Here is a 20838-nt window from a genome sequence, read left to right as displayed (position 1 = left end):
GTGGCCCAGTCAATTGTGGTCTTAGCTGGCCTGATAGGAGGCCCTGCAGTCTTTATGGGCACCATCATACAATTTTGCTAGAGATTACTGCCCAGTCTTTCTCTCTTTCTTCCTTCCCTCCCCAAGGGTTGATGAGTGCAATGTGGATCCTGAGACTCCAGTTTCAGCCTGAAATATTCATTTAAATTTTTGCCAGTTTTGTCCTTAACCAGCCCTTCCCTATGTGGCCTGAATGAGCAGGTGACTTTTAAGCTCACCTAGAAAATACCAGGAAGATCTGACTTTGGACCAAATTTATTTTGGATTAAATATGCTGCCAGCTGCCACCTTGAAAGACAGGACTAAATGATGGATACTATTGTATATATAACACTGAGAGAGAAGTGAGAGACCTGGGTTCAATGTCCTTCTCAGCCTGAGAGGTTACAAGAGGAATGAGGAATGTCTATGCTTTTAGGGATAAGATAGATGCAGGTGTGAGCCACCAGCCACTGGGCTAAGATGATAGGAAATGAAGCCATATTTCCCTCTTCCAGAGAAAATGCTGTAATCCACTTTTTTTTAAAAACTATATAGCCAATGGTAACATTTCCTTCACCCAAGATAAACCCCTTGCTCTGTGTGGACCATATGATCCAGAGGGGGTGCTGGGCCATGTTACTCATGTTGGTGAAGACAGCTTCCTACACAGATATCTATCAGGTACTTAAATTGCAGAAGGTCAGACAAGATTTCAGATGCTCCCCTGTCCCTAACATCCCTCATTAGCCCATTCTGTACATCTCTGTACTCCATCTCATAACTGTTTGGGACCCCTTCTTAGATGCGTATGCACTGTATAGGAAGCTTGGGCACTTCAGGCTGAATTCTGGATTTCAGTCCAGACCTAAATTAGGTGTTGCCCCTAGTTTGTGACAGCTTTTGTTCCTTATTGTATTGCAGTCTCATGATTTTTTGAGGTGAGAATCTGTGATTTTTTTCCAAGTAGGCTCACATTGCTATAGTTATCCCTGCCTTGTTCATTTCAGGATTAGATTTCTCTTGAACTCTCTTTTTGGACACTTCTCCTGAACATCATCCATTTCAATCTGCTTCTCTATCAAACAACATTGTGCCTGTGATTTGTGATTTGCAATGGTTCTCAGTTTTGTCCTAGGGCCAACTCAAAGCATTGGCCTTGTTTGATGATCTGAAATCTTGTCCCAGTAAATGCCTCTCTCCTCATGTGATCTCTTGAGTGTTGGCATTGGCTGAGGAAGAAGATCTAACATCTCTGGTTTTGGTGGAGGGAGAGAGAGGTGCCTTTCTTTAAAAACTTTCAGTGAAGAGTCATGATGGTGGAAATTGCTTCACCCCCTATGGTATGATCTGGGGTAGATTTCTCTGAGGAGCGTACAGAGTCTGATCTATTACAGAATGTCTTGGAAACCTGAGGAAGGGATAGGGAAGTCCAAGCAGAAGTTAATAATAAATATCAGATCACTCCTTCATTTCTGGCACTTACATTTTTTATTCACTATATGCTTTAAGCAAGAGCTAAGGGCATTAATAAATGAAATAAACATTGCAATAAACCTGTCTGTTATTTGCCAACCATCTGAAATTGCAGATGAAAGATGTGATTTGTCCCAAAATGAGCATGTAATGCATATCTTGACTATTTTTGCTATGCCAAACATGAAGCTCACATGAATGGGTCATTGCAGCTACACACAGCCCCAGCGAAACCAATGGGACCCAATAACTGTGCAACTGTTTGCATGCAACAGGTTGCAGGGTTAGGGCCACAAGTCCTGATTTGCACACAGTTACATACAGGTAACTTTGCACTGATGAATGGTTTCCTTTATTTTTATTGCCTCTGAGGCAGAGATAATTATCTTCCTTATTTCATTTATGTTGTAAATGCAAAGTTGCTTGTTATCTTTCAGAGCTTGCAGGATCCTGGCCCACAGCAATAAAATAAATAATTTATTTTATTTCACTGTTTCTTTTTAAGGATTCCAGTCACCTGTGAGCATCTGGTACAACAACCCATTTTTAATTAGTGTGCTCTACCTTTCTTTCACTTGAGTTTCAAAGTCCACTTTCTAGACAGAGTCAGCAAATCCCCTTTTTCCACTACTATAGGTCAACTACAATTTTTAGAAGCCTGCAGAAATGTCTGTGCATGGAGAATGAGTACAGTCTCTTTTTTCCTGTGAGATAATCCACTTGACATATTCTGATGTAACATTTTTTTCTTTCCTGATGGTTCATTCACTATTTTATTTGATATAAAGTCTTAATCCTTTTCCCTCCAGCTTTTCCTCATGTCTTTGGGACACAGTAAGGTGTGGAAATGCTGTGCAATACTGACACCTGCCAATATCTGTCTGGAGAGCACTAAGCAACTTACCAGTGTATCTTCATGACCTTACTCTTCAGCAGGGAGGAAAATCCTCTTGATTTAAGCAACAGTTGGAGAAGACAGGAAGAAATGTTGAGGTCTTCTGCCTTTTTCTCTTAAAAATATTTTTTTTCTTCAAATGGGGAAAAGAAGAGTACAGAAGTCCTCCAAAACAAAGAGAAATTAAGAATCATCGAAGCAAAAATACATATGCACCCAATCATTTTAGTGATATATTACTTTGCCTAATCATTAACTTAAAATGCCATATAAGAATTTGTAATCCACAATAAATAATTTGGTAAGAATGATTTAAATGTACTGCTGACTAATGTAAAACAGTCTAGTTTCCACACTCAGTTAGTTGGCTGCCAAACATTGTTTAAGAAAAAGGGTGTGTGTGTGATCCAACTTGACATAAATTATATCAGATATAATGCTCCAATATAGTGGTGGTTTGCAGATTACTGGGTTTAAGAGATAGGAAGAAGATGACATATTAAGTACCATGAAGATGGCCAGGCCTCTTTTGTGCCTTAATTAGGATGCTTTGCAACTCTACGTTTAATTCTTCTCAAAGCCTGCTTGGAAATGCCTTTATGACCATCTTATCTGCAGTGATACTAGAGAAGTGAAATTATGGTTAATTTACTAACAAAACAGCAAAATAAAGAGGCTACCTCTATGGTAGATGTACAAGGTTGCTCTTACTGTGATGACGGAGGAGTTAGTGTTTAAGAAACAATTAAATCAAGCATACTCTGTGCTGAAGTGCAGAAGGAAACAAGAAGCAGTGATATGAGACACTTCAAGTGGATACATTGTTGAGGGAGACTGGGAACGGCCTTGGGCTTAAAGAACAACGATGATGTGAAATGCGGCAAGTAGTAGTAAAAAGCGAGTGTGAGGGAGACATCTTCTCTATCCCCAAGTCTTTTAATCTAGACACTCAACACTTGTTTCAGTAAAGTACTTTCTATTTACTATCTTGTAACAGATATATTATTTTTGCTATCACAATCAAAATCCTTTATAAAATGAGCCACTTCTGGATTGGCCAGCATGTTGTATCTTTTATTTTTCCTTAGACTAAGATTATATCAGCACCACAGCACCACAGCAGTGCAAGGAGGGGTGAGGAGGTCTGCTCCACAGGCACTGCAACGTGATGCAGCACAGCTGAAAATCAACTTTGACACTCTTAGTAGTCCAGCTGTAGCATCATGGGTGAACTGTTTGGATATTTACTCAGTTTTTCAAACAGTTTGTTCAGCTCTCCATGCTGCCCCTGCTATTTGATTGCCAGTACCTGAGGCAACTAGCTCTAGCCTCACTGGCACTTCTGCCTCTTGTATTGCAGCCATAGCAGTGCAGTAGATCCCAGCAATCTGGGCAGGGTGCCTATGATCTCAGATCCCTTCAGTACATTGGAAAACATCTACACCATGGCACCTGTCTGCAAATAATGCTGTCATAGCTTTGCTGTTATGTGAGGTATGAGAGCATGTTCCCAGCAGAGGAATGAATGGGGAAATTAGCTCATTCTGCACAGTCACCATGCAGTTCCCGCTGACACCCCCCCAATGCTCCTTTTAAAAATACATCATGATCAAATGGGTGTATCTCTTCTAGACATTCTACAGAGAACAGCCTTTGCAAACTCAAGTGTTAATATGCCAGACAGAATCAATGGGTTTACAGAAAAGCAGAGATAGATTAACATCAGGAACACTGCATACAGGAGTATGCAAAGCAAGAGTATTCCCTAGGAAGTTAAAAAAATCTGCATGTGTGTGTGCATAACTATTTTGTCTAAACAGCGACATCTCCTGACACCCGAGCTGCAGCTGTTAGTGGGTTACTGTTCCAATAAAGTTGTTGTTACACACAGTAAATGGCCTCCCGAGGGCCACCCTTAACAAGAACTATGTCTGCTCCTGTGTTTCATTCAGTGTCAAGCATACTGTCAGCACTTAACAGCTATTAATAATAACAGAAGGAATTACAAAGCTTCATGGAATAGAATAAAGCCTGCTTAAAGGCAGTTCTTTGAGAGTTGTCCTACTTTGCTTGTATTCATACATCCAAACTGGATCTATTTAAGATGATAAAGTTAAAATTCCCAATGTAATGTAATTTCAGGTTTGAAGCTTTGCCAGACATTAACGGCTAAGACCATTTCTATAAACAAAGTGCACTTTCTAAAGGAACAGTCACTTCAACTTTTAACTGTGATTTCCTGGGGAAAACAGTTGTGTTGGTGAAAAATCAAATATGCAGTTTATTCATATGTTAATTACAAATTGTTTATAAAAGTGGCAAAGATTTCTGTTTTGGGCATTTTCTGGCAGCTATTTGATTAAAACTGGTTTGAAGACTTCATCGTATTCTTCAGTTCCTATAGTTGGTTGGTAAATGGCAGCAAATACCTGACATGAAGATAATTATTTTTCAGATGCATTGGGCCAATCCACCATAAATGGGGGCAAGTGACATTTTAAATGGTTGTGCCCAGGAAACCATGGCTGAATTTATTCCAATATTGCAGGTAATGAGCATCTTTGAAATTTTCACAGAGGGCTGAAAAACATATTCATGTATGAAACATGAAAGGCAATGTGTAATTTTCCACTTCTGAAACAGATGGATTTCTCTCCGTTCTCTGTGCCAGGTTAGGCAAAGTTAGTCACGCTGGTGAGGGGCAAGAGAGCTGGGTAACATAAAATTATGCTGTTGAGTAGCATCAAATTAAGTTTGGATGGCTCTTTAGTAAATGGAAGATGGAAAATTTATCTGTGAGATACAAATTTTGAAATATTTTTATTATTATACAGTGTATTGTAACTCCTATTAAACAATGATACACAATGAACAATAACATAAACTTCTGAAAAATACCAATGGATACTTTTTTCCCTAATATTTCTATTTTTGTTTATCAGTCTTCAGCTACTTGATACAGACATGAGTTAATAGGTTAAGTCAAGATGTATGTATTTTAGGTATGCCTGTGTGTGCATATCAACAGTATACACTCATGCACCCAAGATACTCTAAGTGGGCATGTGACTTGACTCTGTAATCACACACTGTTTTCTGTCCTCATTGTTTGTATTGTGCATATAACTTGTCTAAAATATAAGCCCCAGTGCAGCAGAGAAGCATACAAGCAGGGATCCTGTTCTGCAGTCAGGATCCTGCTATGAGCTCTATGCCTTTGACAGTGAGTTCTTCAGGACTAGACTATTTCTCTTATATTTCGTATTGATTTTTACACACCATTGAAACAACAGCAAGAAATAACAGCCAAGCAAAAATGGTTATAGTCAGTTCTGTCTGCTGGATGTATAAAAGCACATGATGAATCTGGCAACCATAACAATTTTTATTAGTTGTTTTATGGGGTCTATATATTGCTCTGTGGCAGCTTAATGCTGTTGCCTGTTATGAAAAATTGAAGGACCTAATGCTCCTAACACCAATATAAGCAACTAAGTGCCAGATAAAATGAGCCTGAATTCATTAAGTTATCTGCACCAACAATACTCAGGCTGATACTCATTTTGAACTTATATTGCAAGTGAAATATTATTCAATTAGATCACAAGCCTGGCTCTGATTATGAAGGCATGTTTATTCACATTAAGGTTTCTTTATTTGTTTGGAAGCAGGGACATAGTTTTGCTGCTCATTTGGATTTTTTTTTTTTCACTAAACAGAGGAGAGCTTGGTTTTTTGTGAAAATAATGGAAAGGTAACATGAAATACTTGAACATATAACGTAAAACCAAAACATCTTAGTAATGCTACCCTGTGGGTCTCCATCTCTTGTTCTGTATGGCTAAGTAAACATTGTTAAGGGAGCAGCAGCCGCCTGAGCATTCACACACCATTCAGGGAGTCGCACACACACCACCTGAGACTTTAACTGCTAGGACTGGAGTCCCTTCGCAGTGGGCGCTGACGGGCGCCCCTTTTCGATTCCTTGCTCACACACACGCTCACCCTCGGGCGCTTCCTCTCCCCTCAGGCTCGACCCTAGGTTTCCCCGCAGCAGAGTCTCCGACATGACGTACGCCAGGCGAATTTATTGAGTGGTACAGCAGTGAAGAGCAGCTCGAACTGGGTGCCTCTGGAGAGGGACCCCGAACAAAGAGATCCCTGGGCAATTATACCCTTACAGTCTATGTTCCCCTCCCCTCATGCGACGGTTCGGTCCAATAGTAATATTTGGGTCTGGGGTCTTCTTGTTCCTTACTGGATCCTTTCCCAATCTCCAGGCAGGTAATTCTTTTTCTTATCTTGATTAGCTACAGCTTCTGCTGATTGTTTCAGCTCCCTTATCTTCCTGGTTTGCACCGGTTTCAGGGCCTTCCTTCATGTAGCTAAGAGTTCAGCATATGGTCAGCGTATCTAGGTGAAAGTTCACAGCTTGCAGTTTAAGGCTTCAACAGGTCTTTGGATCCTTATTTGAGCTAAAAAATGACTTCTACAACAACATTAAAGATTAATACATTTGTTGCTTGATTTTGATTTACTATCAATATTGTGCAACACACAGAGCACGGGCTGAGAAGGTGAAGGTATTTAAAACAGGTAGCATGATGTGTTACAGGAGTTCATTTTTTTCCCCTTAGTCCTTACCTGATTCTCTCTTTTCTGCCATGCTGGGTCTTACTCTCTCTTCTTGACTTTTTTCTGCCAAATCCTAAGTAATTTTAACATGGAGCTTGAACAATTTATGAAAGGGCTTGTGCAGTTGCCTACCACAGCAGGAGCCATGCAAATCTTTTCCACTTTGATGCTCCCAGTGCTGCGGTCTCTCATCGATTGCCACATTAGTTCAGTTCCCACTGACATAGCCGTATGGTAGGTGATCTTAAGCAAGTTGTTCTACTCTGTGAGTGTGCATGTTGGGGTTTGTGAGTATCTGTGTTTGCATGTTCTTGTGCTTTGCACATCTATCTACCAGCTTTTTTGAATATAATGAAATTGATTCGGAAATGCAGTTCTAGGTGGAAATTTCAAATGTGTTTATTTGGAAGAGTTAAAGAAATTATTTTTAACTGAAACTTTGTTTAGGAAAGTGTTCATTTGTGTCATTTGGTGGGATGGAGAGCTCTCCCCATTTTTTCCCCTCCCCATTAATGATTTGTTATGCTTGCTCTTTTTTTCTGTCTTTCCTTCTCATTATAAAAGTATAAGCATACAAGCCATCCTCCACTGGCATTCCCACAATTCCTCATTTCTCTGTCTTCTTGCTTTTCTGGCCATTTATGCCTTTGCCCTGTAACTTCCTTGAAGCTGGGTGGAATTTGATGCCACTAAAGTTAACAAAAGGATCTGCAGAAGGGATTTATACCGCAGTTTCTTCTCTATGCTTCTTCCTGTTCTTTCCCAGCACATCCAGGTTTTAACAGGCTGAAAAAACCCACAAACACACAAGAAGCATTAGACATTTCATAGTACTGCTTTTATTCATCCTATCAAGTATTCTGTGCCTCTCAAGAGTTGTTAGATACAAATAAAGGCCACATTCAAGGATTTTAAAATACAAGAATAAAGTCTACATCTGATGTGACTGATTTGTAAAGATGGAGCACGTGCATGTTTGCACAGCTTTTACAGACACAACTGTGCTCATTCTGTCTGTGAAAAAAGGCATCTGGTTAAAAAACCCTGATGCAAAGGTGCTCTGTGCCCTTATAGCAGCACGGTGCTGTCTACAGGCACCCTGATCAGTCCCTGTCCAGCCAGTTTGGAGGGCAGGAGGAGCAAGCACCTGCATGTCTGCAAAAGACCACAAAGACATAGAAGACTCTATAATAATGCAGAATGCTGGCACATTGCAAAACACTCAAGAACCTCTGATTTTGAGGGCAAAATCTGGGGAAGGGGAATATATAAGCCTTATTTGAGCAAATATGGTAAAAATAATTTTTCTTTTCCCTTAATGTTTTATCAGGATTAGTAATACCACAGTGTTAACAGATTACACATGTACAAATTTGGAGCTATGTGACTTCACTATTTACAATAATTTGTTTGTCTTTTTCCATCCCTTTCCATGGAAGATGTTGCAAGGAACTGTTGTTTTGTGGCAAAAATCCTATTGCACCTTTACAGTTCTGAAGAGATTAATTTCTGCCGAAGTCTTAGTTCATTTTCCTCCCTTAAGATGGCATAAGCAGAAGAGGCCAACTGATTATCTAAAGAATGTGTTTTTTAAAAAAAGATAGTGAAACACTTTTATTGTGATGCATGTGCTATGGCACCTGCTGTCCTGCCAGTATTTCACTTCCTATCTACATAAGCACGGATGGTGGCATATTAAATAGTGGAAAACAAATGATGATAAACAAAAAGAGCAGAGGTGCAAACCGCAGCCTTCTCAAGCTCTCAGCCTTTGCCAGGCCTTTGAGTGAGGCAATGCCATGTGAGCTGGCTACAGCAAGGTGCAGCAGGTACCCAGGGACACGACGCTGTGACAAGCCAACACTGCCTTGAGCTCATACATGGCCTGTTGCTGTCTGGGTTTGGGTTGCAGAGCAGTGCTGGGCTCATCTCCTGGGAGTTCGAGGGCAGGCCAGGGAAGGGGTGAGGGAGATCCCAGTGGGTAGTGTTTGCTCTCTGTGTGGAGGAGGCAGGCTTGGCAATGCTGGCATGGGCCAGCTCTGTGACAGTGGCAGGATTCTGGGTCTTTCTGCTTGTCTGGCCCCTGAGGGCACTCACAGCCCTGATGTCCCTGCTTACGGCCCAGAACCCCCTTTCAGCCTCCCTGGGGCTGTCAGTCCCTTCCCCAGTGATGCTGCAGCAGGGTTGGTCTCCAGCTCCCTGCAGCCCTGCTGAGCTGGGCCCCACTTGCAGGTTGATGTCCCAACCTGGCCTCAGCCCATCCCTGTCCCCACAGCCCTGTCTGGCCATCCCAGAGCTGTGTCTGACCCTGGTTCCCCTCATCGGGTCTGATCCTGAGCTGTAGGTGCTTAACTGAGCACCAGGATCTCTGAAAGGGCTTCCTGCCCCATCCCTCTGGGGCAGGGGCTGTGCCAGGGCTGTAAATGCTGGGGATTCCCTGGGGGATGGACAGTGCACCCAAATGCAGGGCACAAACCAGCCCCCAGCTGTATAGCCCACACCAAAATGAGGAAGAGGAGACAGAGGATGGAAAACCAAGGGCACTCCAAGCAGTGTCCGTTAGCATAGAAGCTACCATCAGTTTCACAGTTAGGAGTTTAAAATGCACACCTATTTGTTTTTTGGCAGTCACCTGTTTGGAATGCATTATTTTTTAATATTTCCTTAGGTATGTCTTCAGGCTGACAAAGCCTGAAGCTTTACCTTAAAACTAAGCTCTTGATAGTACCCACTAAACCATAAGTAAAGAAGAAGCTGCAGCTATGCAAAACACAAAAATATCAGGCAATCTACCCAGGGCTATAAAATAGCATACCTTGTTCCCTAAGTAGCAAGCACAGAGTCTTACTTATAGACTGATGTTTCACTTGCAAAAATAAACAAAAAGCATCCACTATCTTTTAAATAAATCTGACACAATATAACCCAAACAGGAGAGCAATAATCTCATCCTGATTTTTAAAAAGATTTACAGCAGTTACTCTGCTACACCATGTCCCGTGGTTTTTGCTAAACAGTGTGTGTAGCTGCAGTCAGTTGCTCATTATAGTTGCCACACACGGCATAGATATAAGCAAACATGGCATTACTGATTTCCCCTTGACCCTGTGCTGTTGTCACATATGGCAGTGAGGGTAAGGAGGGCATTTTCTGAGCCTGAATTTTCATTTCACATGAGCTAGGGAGCCATTTTTGTCTGTTCCCTATGGAAAAACTTTTCCATCACTTTGCAAATGTTGTTCAAGAAGCCACAAGCCTACTGCATCTCAAAATTAGACTCCAAGCAACTTTAGAGGTGGCACACTATGCCCTGAGATCTCCCAAAGTAACCTCTATTGGTATTGGGAGAGGCTTTTCCAGGAGCTCACTGGTGTCAGGAAGCTGAGGCAAGCCTCTCATGTAGGTCCATGTGGGTCTGCTCCACCACATGCAACTCCTGCAGTTGCTGCAAGTAACCCCATGCCTGTAGGGCAACAAGTGTTTCTAAATCAGGCACTTCTGAAGAGACGCTCCCTACAGTCCCCACTTGCCCTGCAAGGCTTTGCATCACATCACAGGTGGTTTTGAAGCATGTGAGCTGAATAATGTCTATCAGATGAAGCTGAACCAGAAACTATATCCTAGGAGAAAAACTTGTGCATTTCAACTGCAAATCAGCATTCAGTCCACAGGACTAAGTCTGATATAAACCTCTCCAACATGCAGTGAATGTGGATGCTGGGCTCTCAGCACCTGCTGTTTCACTTTGCAGATCCACTCGCGCTGAGTAGTGCTGCTCGGCTAATGCAGGCACAGCCAGTGTGATCCCACCTGGCTGTACTGTATGGTTCTCTACCAGACACACTGGTGCACACTTGGGAATGGAGCAGCAACAGTGACATTCAGCACGTTCCGCTGATGTCTATTCACTCTGACAGCTAAAGTGGAGTCAATAATGATACTTGCATCAGGCACAGATTATCTTACGTGCTATATACAAACAGCATACTCTAGTTCTTCACAAATGACCCTTGGACTCTGTCATGGTTTAACCCCAGCCAGCAACTAAGCACCACACAGCCGCTCGCTCACTCCCCCCTGGTGGGATGGGGGAGAGAATCAGAAAAGTGAGAAAACTCGTGGGCTGAGATAAGAACAGTTTAATAATTGAAGTAAAATGAAATAAAATAGTAGTGATAGTAATAATAATAATATAATAATATGATAATAATATACAAAGCAAGTGATACACTATACAATTGGCTCACCACCTGCCAACCAATGCCCAGCCTGTCCCCGAGCAGCGATCACTGCCCCTGGCCAACTCCCCCCAGTTTATATGCTGAGCATGACGTCATGTGGTATGGAATAGCCCTTTGGCCAGTCTGGGTCAGCTGTCCTGGCTGTGCCCCCTCCCAGCTTCTTGTGCACCTGGCAGAGCATGGGAAGCTGAAAAGTCCTTGACTAGTGTAAGTACTACTTAGCAAGAACCAAAACATCAGTGTGTTATCAACATTATTCTCATCCTAAATCCCAAACACAGCACTATACCAGCTACTAGGAAGAAAACTAACTCTATCCCAGCTGAAACCAGGACAGTATCCACCCCTTATTCCATACCATTTACTTCATGCTCAGGTCCCACATTATCCAATACATCCTCATTAACCACCACCCCACTTATTCTATGGACCACTCCTGTGAAATGTCTGTGAAATGTCTGTAAAAAGTCCATAAACATCCACAAATGTCCACATAATGTCCATTGAGTTCATTTAGTCCATGACTTTGGGCTCCATCTGTGATGGTGGTCACTCAGGACAGGAGAGGTGGTGTGTTGCGTGGAGTTATTGGGCACCAAAGCCAGCTCAGGTCGGGTCACTGCTGCACTTGCACTGCTTCTTGTAAGGCTTGTCCTCCATTGGTTCAGGTGGTTCCTGCTATAGTAATTCCCATAACATGCAACTCAAATCCCGGGTTACAACAATTTAAAGGTGTTTCCATTACAATCTCCACCCCTGGCCCCTTTGGACCAAACCATTGGGTTTAACCTTGCAATGGACTCCTCCCCTTGCCCCTGTGCTGGCTTGGACTTATCCACAGACTGCAGTCCCTTAGGGGTTTACCTGCTCCAAACTGGAGCCTTATCTATGAGCCACAGTCTCTCCAGGGGTATACCTGCTGCGGCATGGATTTATCCACAGCCACAGTCACTTAGAGATACACTTGTTCCAGAGTGGCCTTCTCCATGGGCCACAATGCCTTCAGAGATATACTTGCTCCAGCATGGGCTTACCCATGGCCACATGCTTTGAGGTGCTCCAGCATGACCTCATGCACAGCCACTGATGCTTCAAGGTGTACCTGCTGCAGCATGGACTTATCCACAGCCACAGATGCTTCGAGGTGTACCTTCTCCAGCGTGGCCTTCTCCTTGGGCCACAATCCCTTCAAGAGGTATACCTGCTGCGGCACAGACATAACTATGGCCACAGACACTTGGAGACATACCTGCTCTGTCATGGGCTTATCCACGTCCACAGACGCTCTGGGGTGTCCTGCTCCCGCATGGACTCATCCACAGGTCACAGTCCCTTCGACTCGAGTTCACACTGGAGTTCCAGCCTGTCCAGTACAGCAGCACAGAAACAGCAGTGATGACCTGGCCATCTGCCAGCCCAGGCACAGCAGAGTAAGATGATAAGCAGTACAACAAGCAGCAAAAGCAAAAAGCAGCCAATAATGAGCACTAGACTCTAATATACAGTAAGGCAAGCAAGCCCCGTGGAAAGCACAGAAGCCTGCCGATTAATAGTTAAACAGCAATAACAGCTATAAATTCAATCTAGCACATTCCAGTTATATCTGTTGTTATCTTGAAAACCAAAACATCAGTGTGTTATCAACATTATTCTCATCCTAAATCCAAAACACAGCACTATACCAGCTACTAGGAAGAAAATTAACTCTGTCCCAGCTGAAACCAGGACACACAGATGTTTTAGTTGTTGCCAAGTAGTGCTTACACTAGTCAAGGACTTTCCAGCTTCTCGTGCTCTGCCAGGTGCATAAGAAGCTGGGAGGGAGCACAGCCAGGACAGCTGACCCAGACTGGCCAAAGGGCTATTCCATACTATATGACGTCATGCTCAGTATATAAGCTGGGGGAAGAAGAAGGAAGGGGGGGGGGGACATTCGGAGTGATGGCGTTTGTCTTCCCAAGTAACCGTTACGTGTGATGGAGCCCTGCTTTCCTGAGGATGGCTGAACACCTGCCTGCCCATGGGAAGCAGTGAATGAATTCCTTGCTTTGCTTTGCTTGTGTGCGTGGCTTTTGCTTTCCTATTAAACTGTCTTTATCTCAACCCATGAGTTTTCTCACTTTTACTCTTCCGATTCTCTCCCCCATCCCATTGTGGGGGAGTGAGCGAGCGGCTGCGTGGTGCTTAGTTGCTGGCTGGGGTTAAACCACGACAGTGTGTTATCAACATTATTCTCATCCTAAATCCAAAACACAGCACTATACCAGCCTCTAAGAAGAAAATTAACTCTATCCCAGCTGAAACCAGGACAGACTCCCCCCTGCTCCTTCATGCAGAGGGAAGTCTATCCCATTAGGTCACAGGAGTGAGGAGGAGGAGGGTGTATGCGAGTGCACTGTGCAGCATCTCTCCCCAAGCTGAAGTCCTTCCAGAAGTCCATTCTGCCTGTGAGGGCTTGGATACTCGGTTCTTTGATGATTTCACTAGGTCTTTCACCATAGGTATGTTTTTTCTTAAACAAACCAACTCTCAGTTGCATGAGAGCTCAGAGTACTTTTTAGTGGCATCTTTAGTATTCGTAGTAAAGGAGAAAAACTTCAACTCTGAATGGTTCAAAAGCCAGGTGGCATAAAACAAGGCAGCTGGTTAAAATGTACCGGTTCTACATTCCTTTCCACTTGCGAAGTCAGTAGGAACACACTTTCGCGTTAACGCCACCCGATCGCCTTGGCGCAGTGGCGCCTTCTGGCGGCTACAGAGTGGCGGACGACGGGGTGCGCCAGGAGGGCGGAGGCCGAGAGGCGCTGGCCTGGGAGGTGTCTGGGCAAACCGTTCCGACGTCTTTCGGCGTGAACCTGCTCAGCCGTGGCCCAGCAGAGGCAGGGGAAAGCGGCGCAGCCCCGTGGGAGAGGGGTTTCGGGCTCCGAGTGGAATTGAGGGCACGCCACAGCATCCCCGAGCAGCCCTGCCTGACGCAGGAACCCTTCTCACCTGGTGTGCCAAAGACCTGCCTTGTAACTAGAGCTCTCTGAAAAGGAGTGAGCCCTACTTACAGGTTGGTTTTTTTTCTGAGACTCAAATTTCCTAAATCCTGATTCAATTTAAAAATAATGCTTTGAAGGATTTCAGAAACGCTATTTTTGAACGCCTGCTTGTATGGGCTATCCACTTGTGCATGTGTATGTAAGCACATGTACAGGAGCATCAGTGGAAGAAACGGGTACATCTGGTGAAATTAGGGTTTTGTGAGAAAGTGCTACAAGACCAAAGCAAAGCAAACCTTGACTCCTATATTCCTGTACTTTCTCATAGATACAACAGCACTGATGTGACGTTAAAAAGTAGACTTTGGATTTAGATTTTATCTGAGAAGAAATTAGCACCCTGTAGCTGCATTTGGCATGTGGCATTTAGTGTTTTGAAATAGCTCCTAGATCTTAGAGCAGCTCTGTGCAGAATTTTTACTGCAACGAATACAGACCATGCTCAGCTTCATATCAATAGACATGTCCATATCGATTTCATGTTAACCACATTATGGTCAAAACCTTATAAATGGAGTAATTTAAGGAAAAATCCCAATAAACCATTCAATGTTACATAGTCGAATAGTCACATACAACATTCTGTCACTATGGCTAGAATTCAAGATGCATCTAATTGTGAGTCTGCAATAGCATTGCAGGCAATTTGAGAGAAGGTAATTTTGCTTAAAGAGCAATAGTTTAAACGAAAAGTGGATCAAGCAAAATCTCAAATACAATCTTCCAGGTGCTCTGAGGAGTTATATCCGTATAATTTAGCAGAGCTGTATCAGTTCACCTTGGTTGAAGGTTGGGCCAAATAGGTCTATTCTTTCACTCATCATAGGGCAAGAAAGAGATCATAATGCTCAGAGGTGAATTCATGTGACAGTTATATCACCGGGGATACAGTAACAAAAGCAAAAAACCCTAAAGATAAAAAAATTGTTAAAATGGAAAAAAGGTTGAAAGTAGAAGGCAGAAGGAAGAGAAGGAAGAAAAGCCTTCATAGAATATTGCCCTATTCTTAAAAACAATAATCAGCAATCAGAACAGCAAGGAAATGTCACCAGACTAGAGCTTCTCAAATAACTATGCAGCACAAAAAGACTCCTACAGAATCCAGGCAGAATTAGTCTGATGAGTCAAGATCATTTAGGACTAGAGGAAACGGCCTCAAGTTGTGCCAGGGGAGGTTTAGATTGGATATTAGGAAAAATTTCTTCGATGAAAGGGTAATCAGGCACTGGAACAGGCTGCCCAGGGAAGTGGTTAAGTCTCCGTCCCTGGAGGTATTTAAAAGACAGGTAGATGTGGCGCTTAGGGACATGGTTTAGTGGTGGACTTGGCAGTGTTAGGTTAACGGTTGGACTCGATCTTAAAGGTCTTTTCCAACCTAAACGATTCTATGATTCTATGATTTTCTTTTGGGACATTAACCTACTAATTGTTAGGACTCTTGGCGGGAGACAGTGCTTTGCCCCATCAGGCAGGGAATGGAACTGAATTTGATGCATGCAGGGTCTCTTAGAGGTCTGTGTAAAAATGGGCAGAGGTCACTATTTGTATTTTCTCTGTTCTGGGATGCTCTGGTTCAAGCAGGGTGCTCCGAAAATGCCTACAGGACTGGGTCGTACAGGTGAACCAAGCAGAGGCAGTCTAATCTGTAGACTGGTCTTACTCATGAGTGAGCTAGTCTAAGGAATCAGACAGAATTAAGACATTATAGGCACTTTTGTGGATCAGACATTTGGGCACTTTTGAAGTTTTCCAAGCAATCAAGAGGCAAAATATATCAAGAATAAAGTGTGTTTTCTAATGATGCCGAACGTCCAGGAGCAATCATGACCTTTGTTACGAAATTTCACAATGACCGAGGAGAGAGGCTAGGACATGTTTTACACATGGTTCTTATACCCTTCAAGCGTTCAGGTACAACATGATTTGACCAATCACTACTTAACACACACACACTACTGTTGCAGAGCAAATATATTTCTATAGTGTCATCATCCACCTACAGTTACTTATCTATGATGCCAGATAATGGGAGGGTTTCACAGAGGTGTTAGAGGGGCTGGGATGCTGGCATTATCTTGGCAGTCATGGGGTACCCTTTATCCTTTGTGGACAGCTTTAAGATTCTGAGAAGCAAAGGTCCTTATCTCCAGGGTGGGGCTGTCCTTCTCCTTGCAATGAGCTGGGGTCCTTTAGTTTGCTTGCTTAAGCGTGGCTATTCAGTATACAATGTAAACTATATATATATCTTAAGAAAGTTAATACAGTTTCATACTATTAAGAAAGTTCATACAATTTCATATTATAAAAACTAATTGTTATAATAGTTAGGGAATGAGATTTTCACCTCTACAAACATCTTGTGCATTCACGGTTCACACTGATTTCAGCAAATCTGAAATTCAGGCTCCTTGTTGGGGGACCCTAATATGGATTTAGATCCTTGATTTTAATAGCTTTGCTATTAATAGTTTTGCTATTAAATAATTAATAGCTTTGCTATTAAACTGCATAGCAAAAGGCTAATGAATTTTGAGAGAGAAAAAGAAAGGATTGGTTAAATATCTTCAGTGACACTGAACTGTGTATATCATCAGTACCAAGATCTTGCTCACACTTGCTTATCATGCAAGTGTTTAAAGAAAAGATTCCTGGGGATTAAAAAGCTGGTGTCTCTTAGAAGTGTCGTATGTTGTCCATGGTTATTTTATAAAGACAGTGGGTATATTTCCTCACAACGGGGAGGTGACAAGTCATCACAGACGTAGTCTTCCAGCAGTTCTCTGTCCTCTGACCTGAAAATAGGAAGAGGAGCAGGCACAAAAAGAATTTAATGAACACAAAGCATGCAAGTAACCTCAGTGCTGTGTCCTGTCAGCCTTATCTGGGCAAAGCACTTCTTGAGACAATGCTACAAGATGAAGTTTTACTGCAATTCAACCTTTTGCTGTGTTCTTTTTGTGAAGTATAAAAGTGTCAAGAGGTGACCTTTGTTTTCATACTGCCCATGCCTGTTGCACAAGGTGCTGAGGACGATGGGTAAGTCAGCAGTTTTTCAAATAGACTTTGATGAAGGAACTAAATGACTTGTGTTCTAGGAAGGATATAATTCTGAGTAATTCCTATAATTAGATTTTTTTTTCTTAAGAGTAAAGAACTATATAAAATTGTTTTGTGTCTGATTAAAGCAGTTTCACACTGCTCTGTAATATCAGTGACCTTGTTTATACCCCAAAACTAGGAAAAGAGTAAGGGCTGGAAGGTTTCTACAGTGGGAGAGGAGCGTATTGTGACCATGTGTAATCAGGAGGGAGAGCATCTGGTACCAAACAGATTCTTTCATTGTTGTAAATATGTTGTGTGTGTGTTGACTCTTGTGATTCTGTTTGAGTGGAAGCCTCTGGCTGTACATATATAGCCTTCTGGTCAACAGTCATCTAAAGGTAGTAAGATAAGCATAAAAAAAAAAAAAAGACAGGCAGGAGCATATATACGGATATCTTTGAAAAGAACAAGAGATTTAGTAGACTGAAAATTGAAAAGGATTCATAAGTTAACTTAATTTGGATAAAAATGCTTTCCAGAAAAAGTATGTCTCTTTAGTCTTTACTCAAGAAATACTCCTAACAAAGCAAAAAAAAATTGTCTGAAGAAGGATAGCACCCTGGACTAGCTTTTGTTTCCTTTGAACCCATACATAGCACTTAAAAATACTCAGAAGTCTGTATACAAACATACTAAGACATTTCAGAAGACATACCTCTGATTCCTGGTATTCTCTGTGAGATAAGTAGCATAGTTTTCATCTCTGGTAAAAGATGGGTTATCCAGAGGGTAGGCAGGGCAGAAGTGAGCAGAGCCTGGCATGGGAATTGGTGAGACACTGGAGGAAATGGCACCGCAGCAGCTAAGCACTGGGTGAAGGTAGCATGGATTCACAGCAATGCCATCCTGGGCTGAGTATGGTGGAGGGATGTACTGTACCACTGTGGTGCTGTGAAAAGTTATAGCCTGGTTAATACCAGTGAACACAAAGGACTGTCCACTTGAAGTCTGGTCGAGGTCTGATGTATTTTCCTCTCTTTCTTTACAGGGCTTGCATGTAAGCATGTTAAATTTACAAACAGCAATCAGAATAAAAACCACCCTGACAGACAGCAGAATAGGCCCTAGTAACTGAGTCCATTCCAGGTGAGTAACGCTGTTGTATTTTATCCATCCCATCACGGTGAAAGTGATTGCCACCAGTCCCAAAAACACACCTGAAAAGAGCAAAGTGGCTCCAGCTTTATCTCCATCTGACACCAGGACATTGGATCTGTTTGGCTGATAAGAATAGAATAGAATAGAATAGAATAGAATAGAATAGAATAGAATAGAATAGAATAGAATAGAATAGAATATTTTCAGTTGGAAGGGACCTACAATGACCATCTAGTCCAACTGCCTAACCACTTCAGGGCTGACCAAAAGTTACAGCATGTTATTAAGGGCATTGTCCAAATGCCTCTTAAACACTGACAGGCTTGGGGCATCGACCACCTCTCTAGGAAGCCTGTTCCAGTGTTTGACCACCCTCTTGGTAAAGAAATGCTTCCTAATGTCCAGTCTGAACCTCCCCTGATGCAGCTTTGAACCATTCCCACGTGTCCTGTCACTGGATCCCAGGGAGAAAAGATCAGCACCTCCCTCTCCACTTGCCCTCCTCAGGAAGCTGTAGAGAGCAATGAGGTCTCCCCTCAGCCTCCTTTTCTCCAAACTAGACAAACCCAGAGTCCTTAGCTGCTCCTCATAGGACATGCCTTCCAGCCCTTTCACCAGCTTTGTTGCCCTCCTCTGGATGCATTCAAGGACCTTCACATTCTTCTTAAATGGTGGGGCCCAGAACTGCACACAGTACTCTAGGTGAGGCCGCACCAACGCTGAATACAGCAGGACCATCACCTCTTTTGACCGGCTGGTTAATACTGTGTTTGATGCACCCCAGGATGCAGTTTGCCCTCTTGGCTGCCAGGGCACTCTGCTGACTCCTATTAAGCCTGCTGCCAACCAACATCCCCAGATCCCTTTCTGCAGGGCTGCTCTCCAGCCACTCCTCTCCCGGTCTATACTTGTTCCCGGCGTTACTCCATCCCAGGTGTTGGACTTGTTAAATTTCATGCCATTGATGATTGCCCAATGCTCCAATCTATCTAGATCCCTCTGCAAGGCCTCCTGTCCCTCAAGAGAGTCAACAGCACCTCCCGGTTTGGTATCATCAGCAAACTTGCTAAGGGTGCATTCAAGTCCTGCATCCAGATCATTGATCAATATATTGAACAGAACTGGCCCTAGAATTGAGCCCTGAGGAACACCGCTGGTGACTGGTCACCAGCCAGATGTAGCCCCATTCACTACAACCCTTTGAGGTCTGCCCTTCAGTCAGTTCTTCACCCAGCACACTGTGAACCCGCTCATCCCACAGTTGGACAACTTGTCCAGAAGGATGCTGTGAGGGACAGCATCAAAAGCCTTACTAAAATCCAGAAAAACTGCATCCACCGCCTTCCCTTCATCCACTAGGAGGGTGACCTTATCATAGAAGGATATCAAATTAGTTCGACAGGACTTTCCCTTTGTGAACCCATGTTGACCATGCCTGATGACTGCATTGTTCTTTAAATGCCTTTCAGTAGTACCCAGGAGTGACAGAAAAGACATTCAAGGAGAAATCTTCTACATTGTTGTTGTTCTGCTCCATTACTGAGTATAATGTATCTTCTGCCTCAAGAGAAAGGGGGTTTGTAGGGGACTTGGTAGAGCATTTAAAGTTGAAGGTTCAGGTTAATTATACAAGAACTTTGTGTGTGTATGGTTAACAGAGTCCATCATGTGAAAGAATAAACTTTGCTTAGAAGAATAAAGGTCTGGGAAGTGAAGCCTGAAGTGATCACTAAAGACTTCTTGAATTACCACCATTGCTTCTGAAATGGTTTCACCCTTGCACGGCTACTTATCTCTTTGTTTATCCTCTTCTTCAGTTTGGCACCCACTGATACTTCCTCGCTGTACCCATGCCAGATGGGAGAGAAAGGAAGCTGCAGCCACCACAGCTTTTCCTGGGCCCCCTGCCAGCTGATGCATCCAACATATGGATAGCATATGTTTAGTCAACAGCAGTGCAGCAACTCACTCTCCTTGGGCCACCACTCCAGCAACCCAGATCTGCAGGAAAATGCATGGCCATCGCTGGGAGTGCTTCGCAGTGCTCTGAAGCGTTACATTTACAGCCGCACCTGGATCTCTGTTGCAGCTCGTTCTGCAGTCCAGAGCTTCTGTGGTTTAAAAAATATCAAAGTAAGCTTTCTGATATTTTGCCAAGAGGGAGTAGTGGGTGGGTGGGAGGGTAAGCGGCAATAGGATGGTGAGTGCTGAACAGCGTGGGAGAGCTCCTGGTTATGGGAGAAAAGTTATTTCAAGCCAGCCAAAGCTTTCCAGCTGTTTGAAGGTAGCATAATTACTTTGTAATTTCCCCTTAATTTCCAACATTTTT

The 20838-nt window shown here is 43.0% G+C and overlaps 1 protein-coding gene across 1 annotated transcript; it reads right to left on the bottom strand.

The window, feature by feature from the left end:
• Positions 1-11374: 11374 nt before the first annotated feature.
• On the bottom strand, positions 11375-20046 carry LOC104012542 (transmembrane protein 174). Its single transcript, XM_087770772.1, has 5 exons — positions 19989-20046; positions 18067-18640; positions 17043-17101; positions 12515-12628; positions 11375-11943 (listed from the first exon to the last, which is right to left on the bottom strand). Exons 1-4 carry the CDS (start codon positions 20044-20046, stop codon positions 12531-12533), a joined length of 789 nt encoding a protein of 262 aa, XP_087626898.1. The 3' UTR covers positions 11375-11943; positions 12515-12530.
• Between the last annotated feature and the right edge of the window lie 792 nt (positions 20047-20838).

Source organism: Nipponia nippon, unplaced genomic scaffold, assembly GCF_047370975.1.
Source record: "Nipponia nippon isolate SJK-2023a ecotype South Korea unplaced genomic scaffold, ASM4737097v1 scaffold_33, whole genome shotgun sequence".
Lineage (NCBI taxonomy): Eukaryota > Metazoa > Chordata > Aves > Pelecaniformes > Threskiornithidae > Nipponia > Nipponia nippon.
This window is presented reverse-complemented; position numbering and strand designations above follow the sequence as displayed.

Excerpts from the sequence above, each read along its gene's own strand:
- LOC104012542 (XM_087770772.1), bottom strand. The coding sequence starts at position 20,046 with ATGGAGCAGAACAACAACAATGTAGAAGATTTCTCCTTGAATGTCTTT. Across the intron at positions 17,102-18,066 it reads GAGAATACCAGGAATCAGAG|GTCAGAGGACAGAGAACTGC; the intron begins GTATGTCTTCTG and ends TCCTATTTTCAG. Across the intron at positions 12,629-17,042 it reads TGACTTGTCACCTCCCCGTT|GCTGGAACTCCAGTGTGAAC; the intron begins GTGAGGAAATAT and ends TGTACTGGACAG.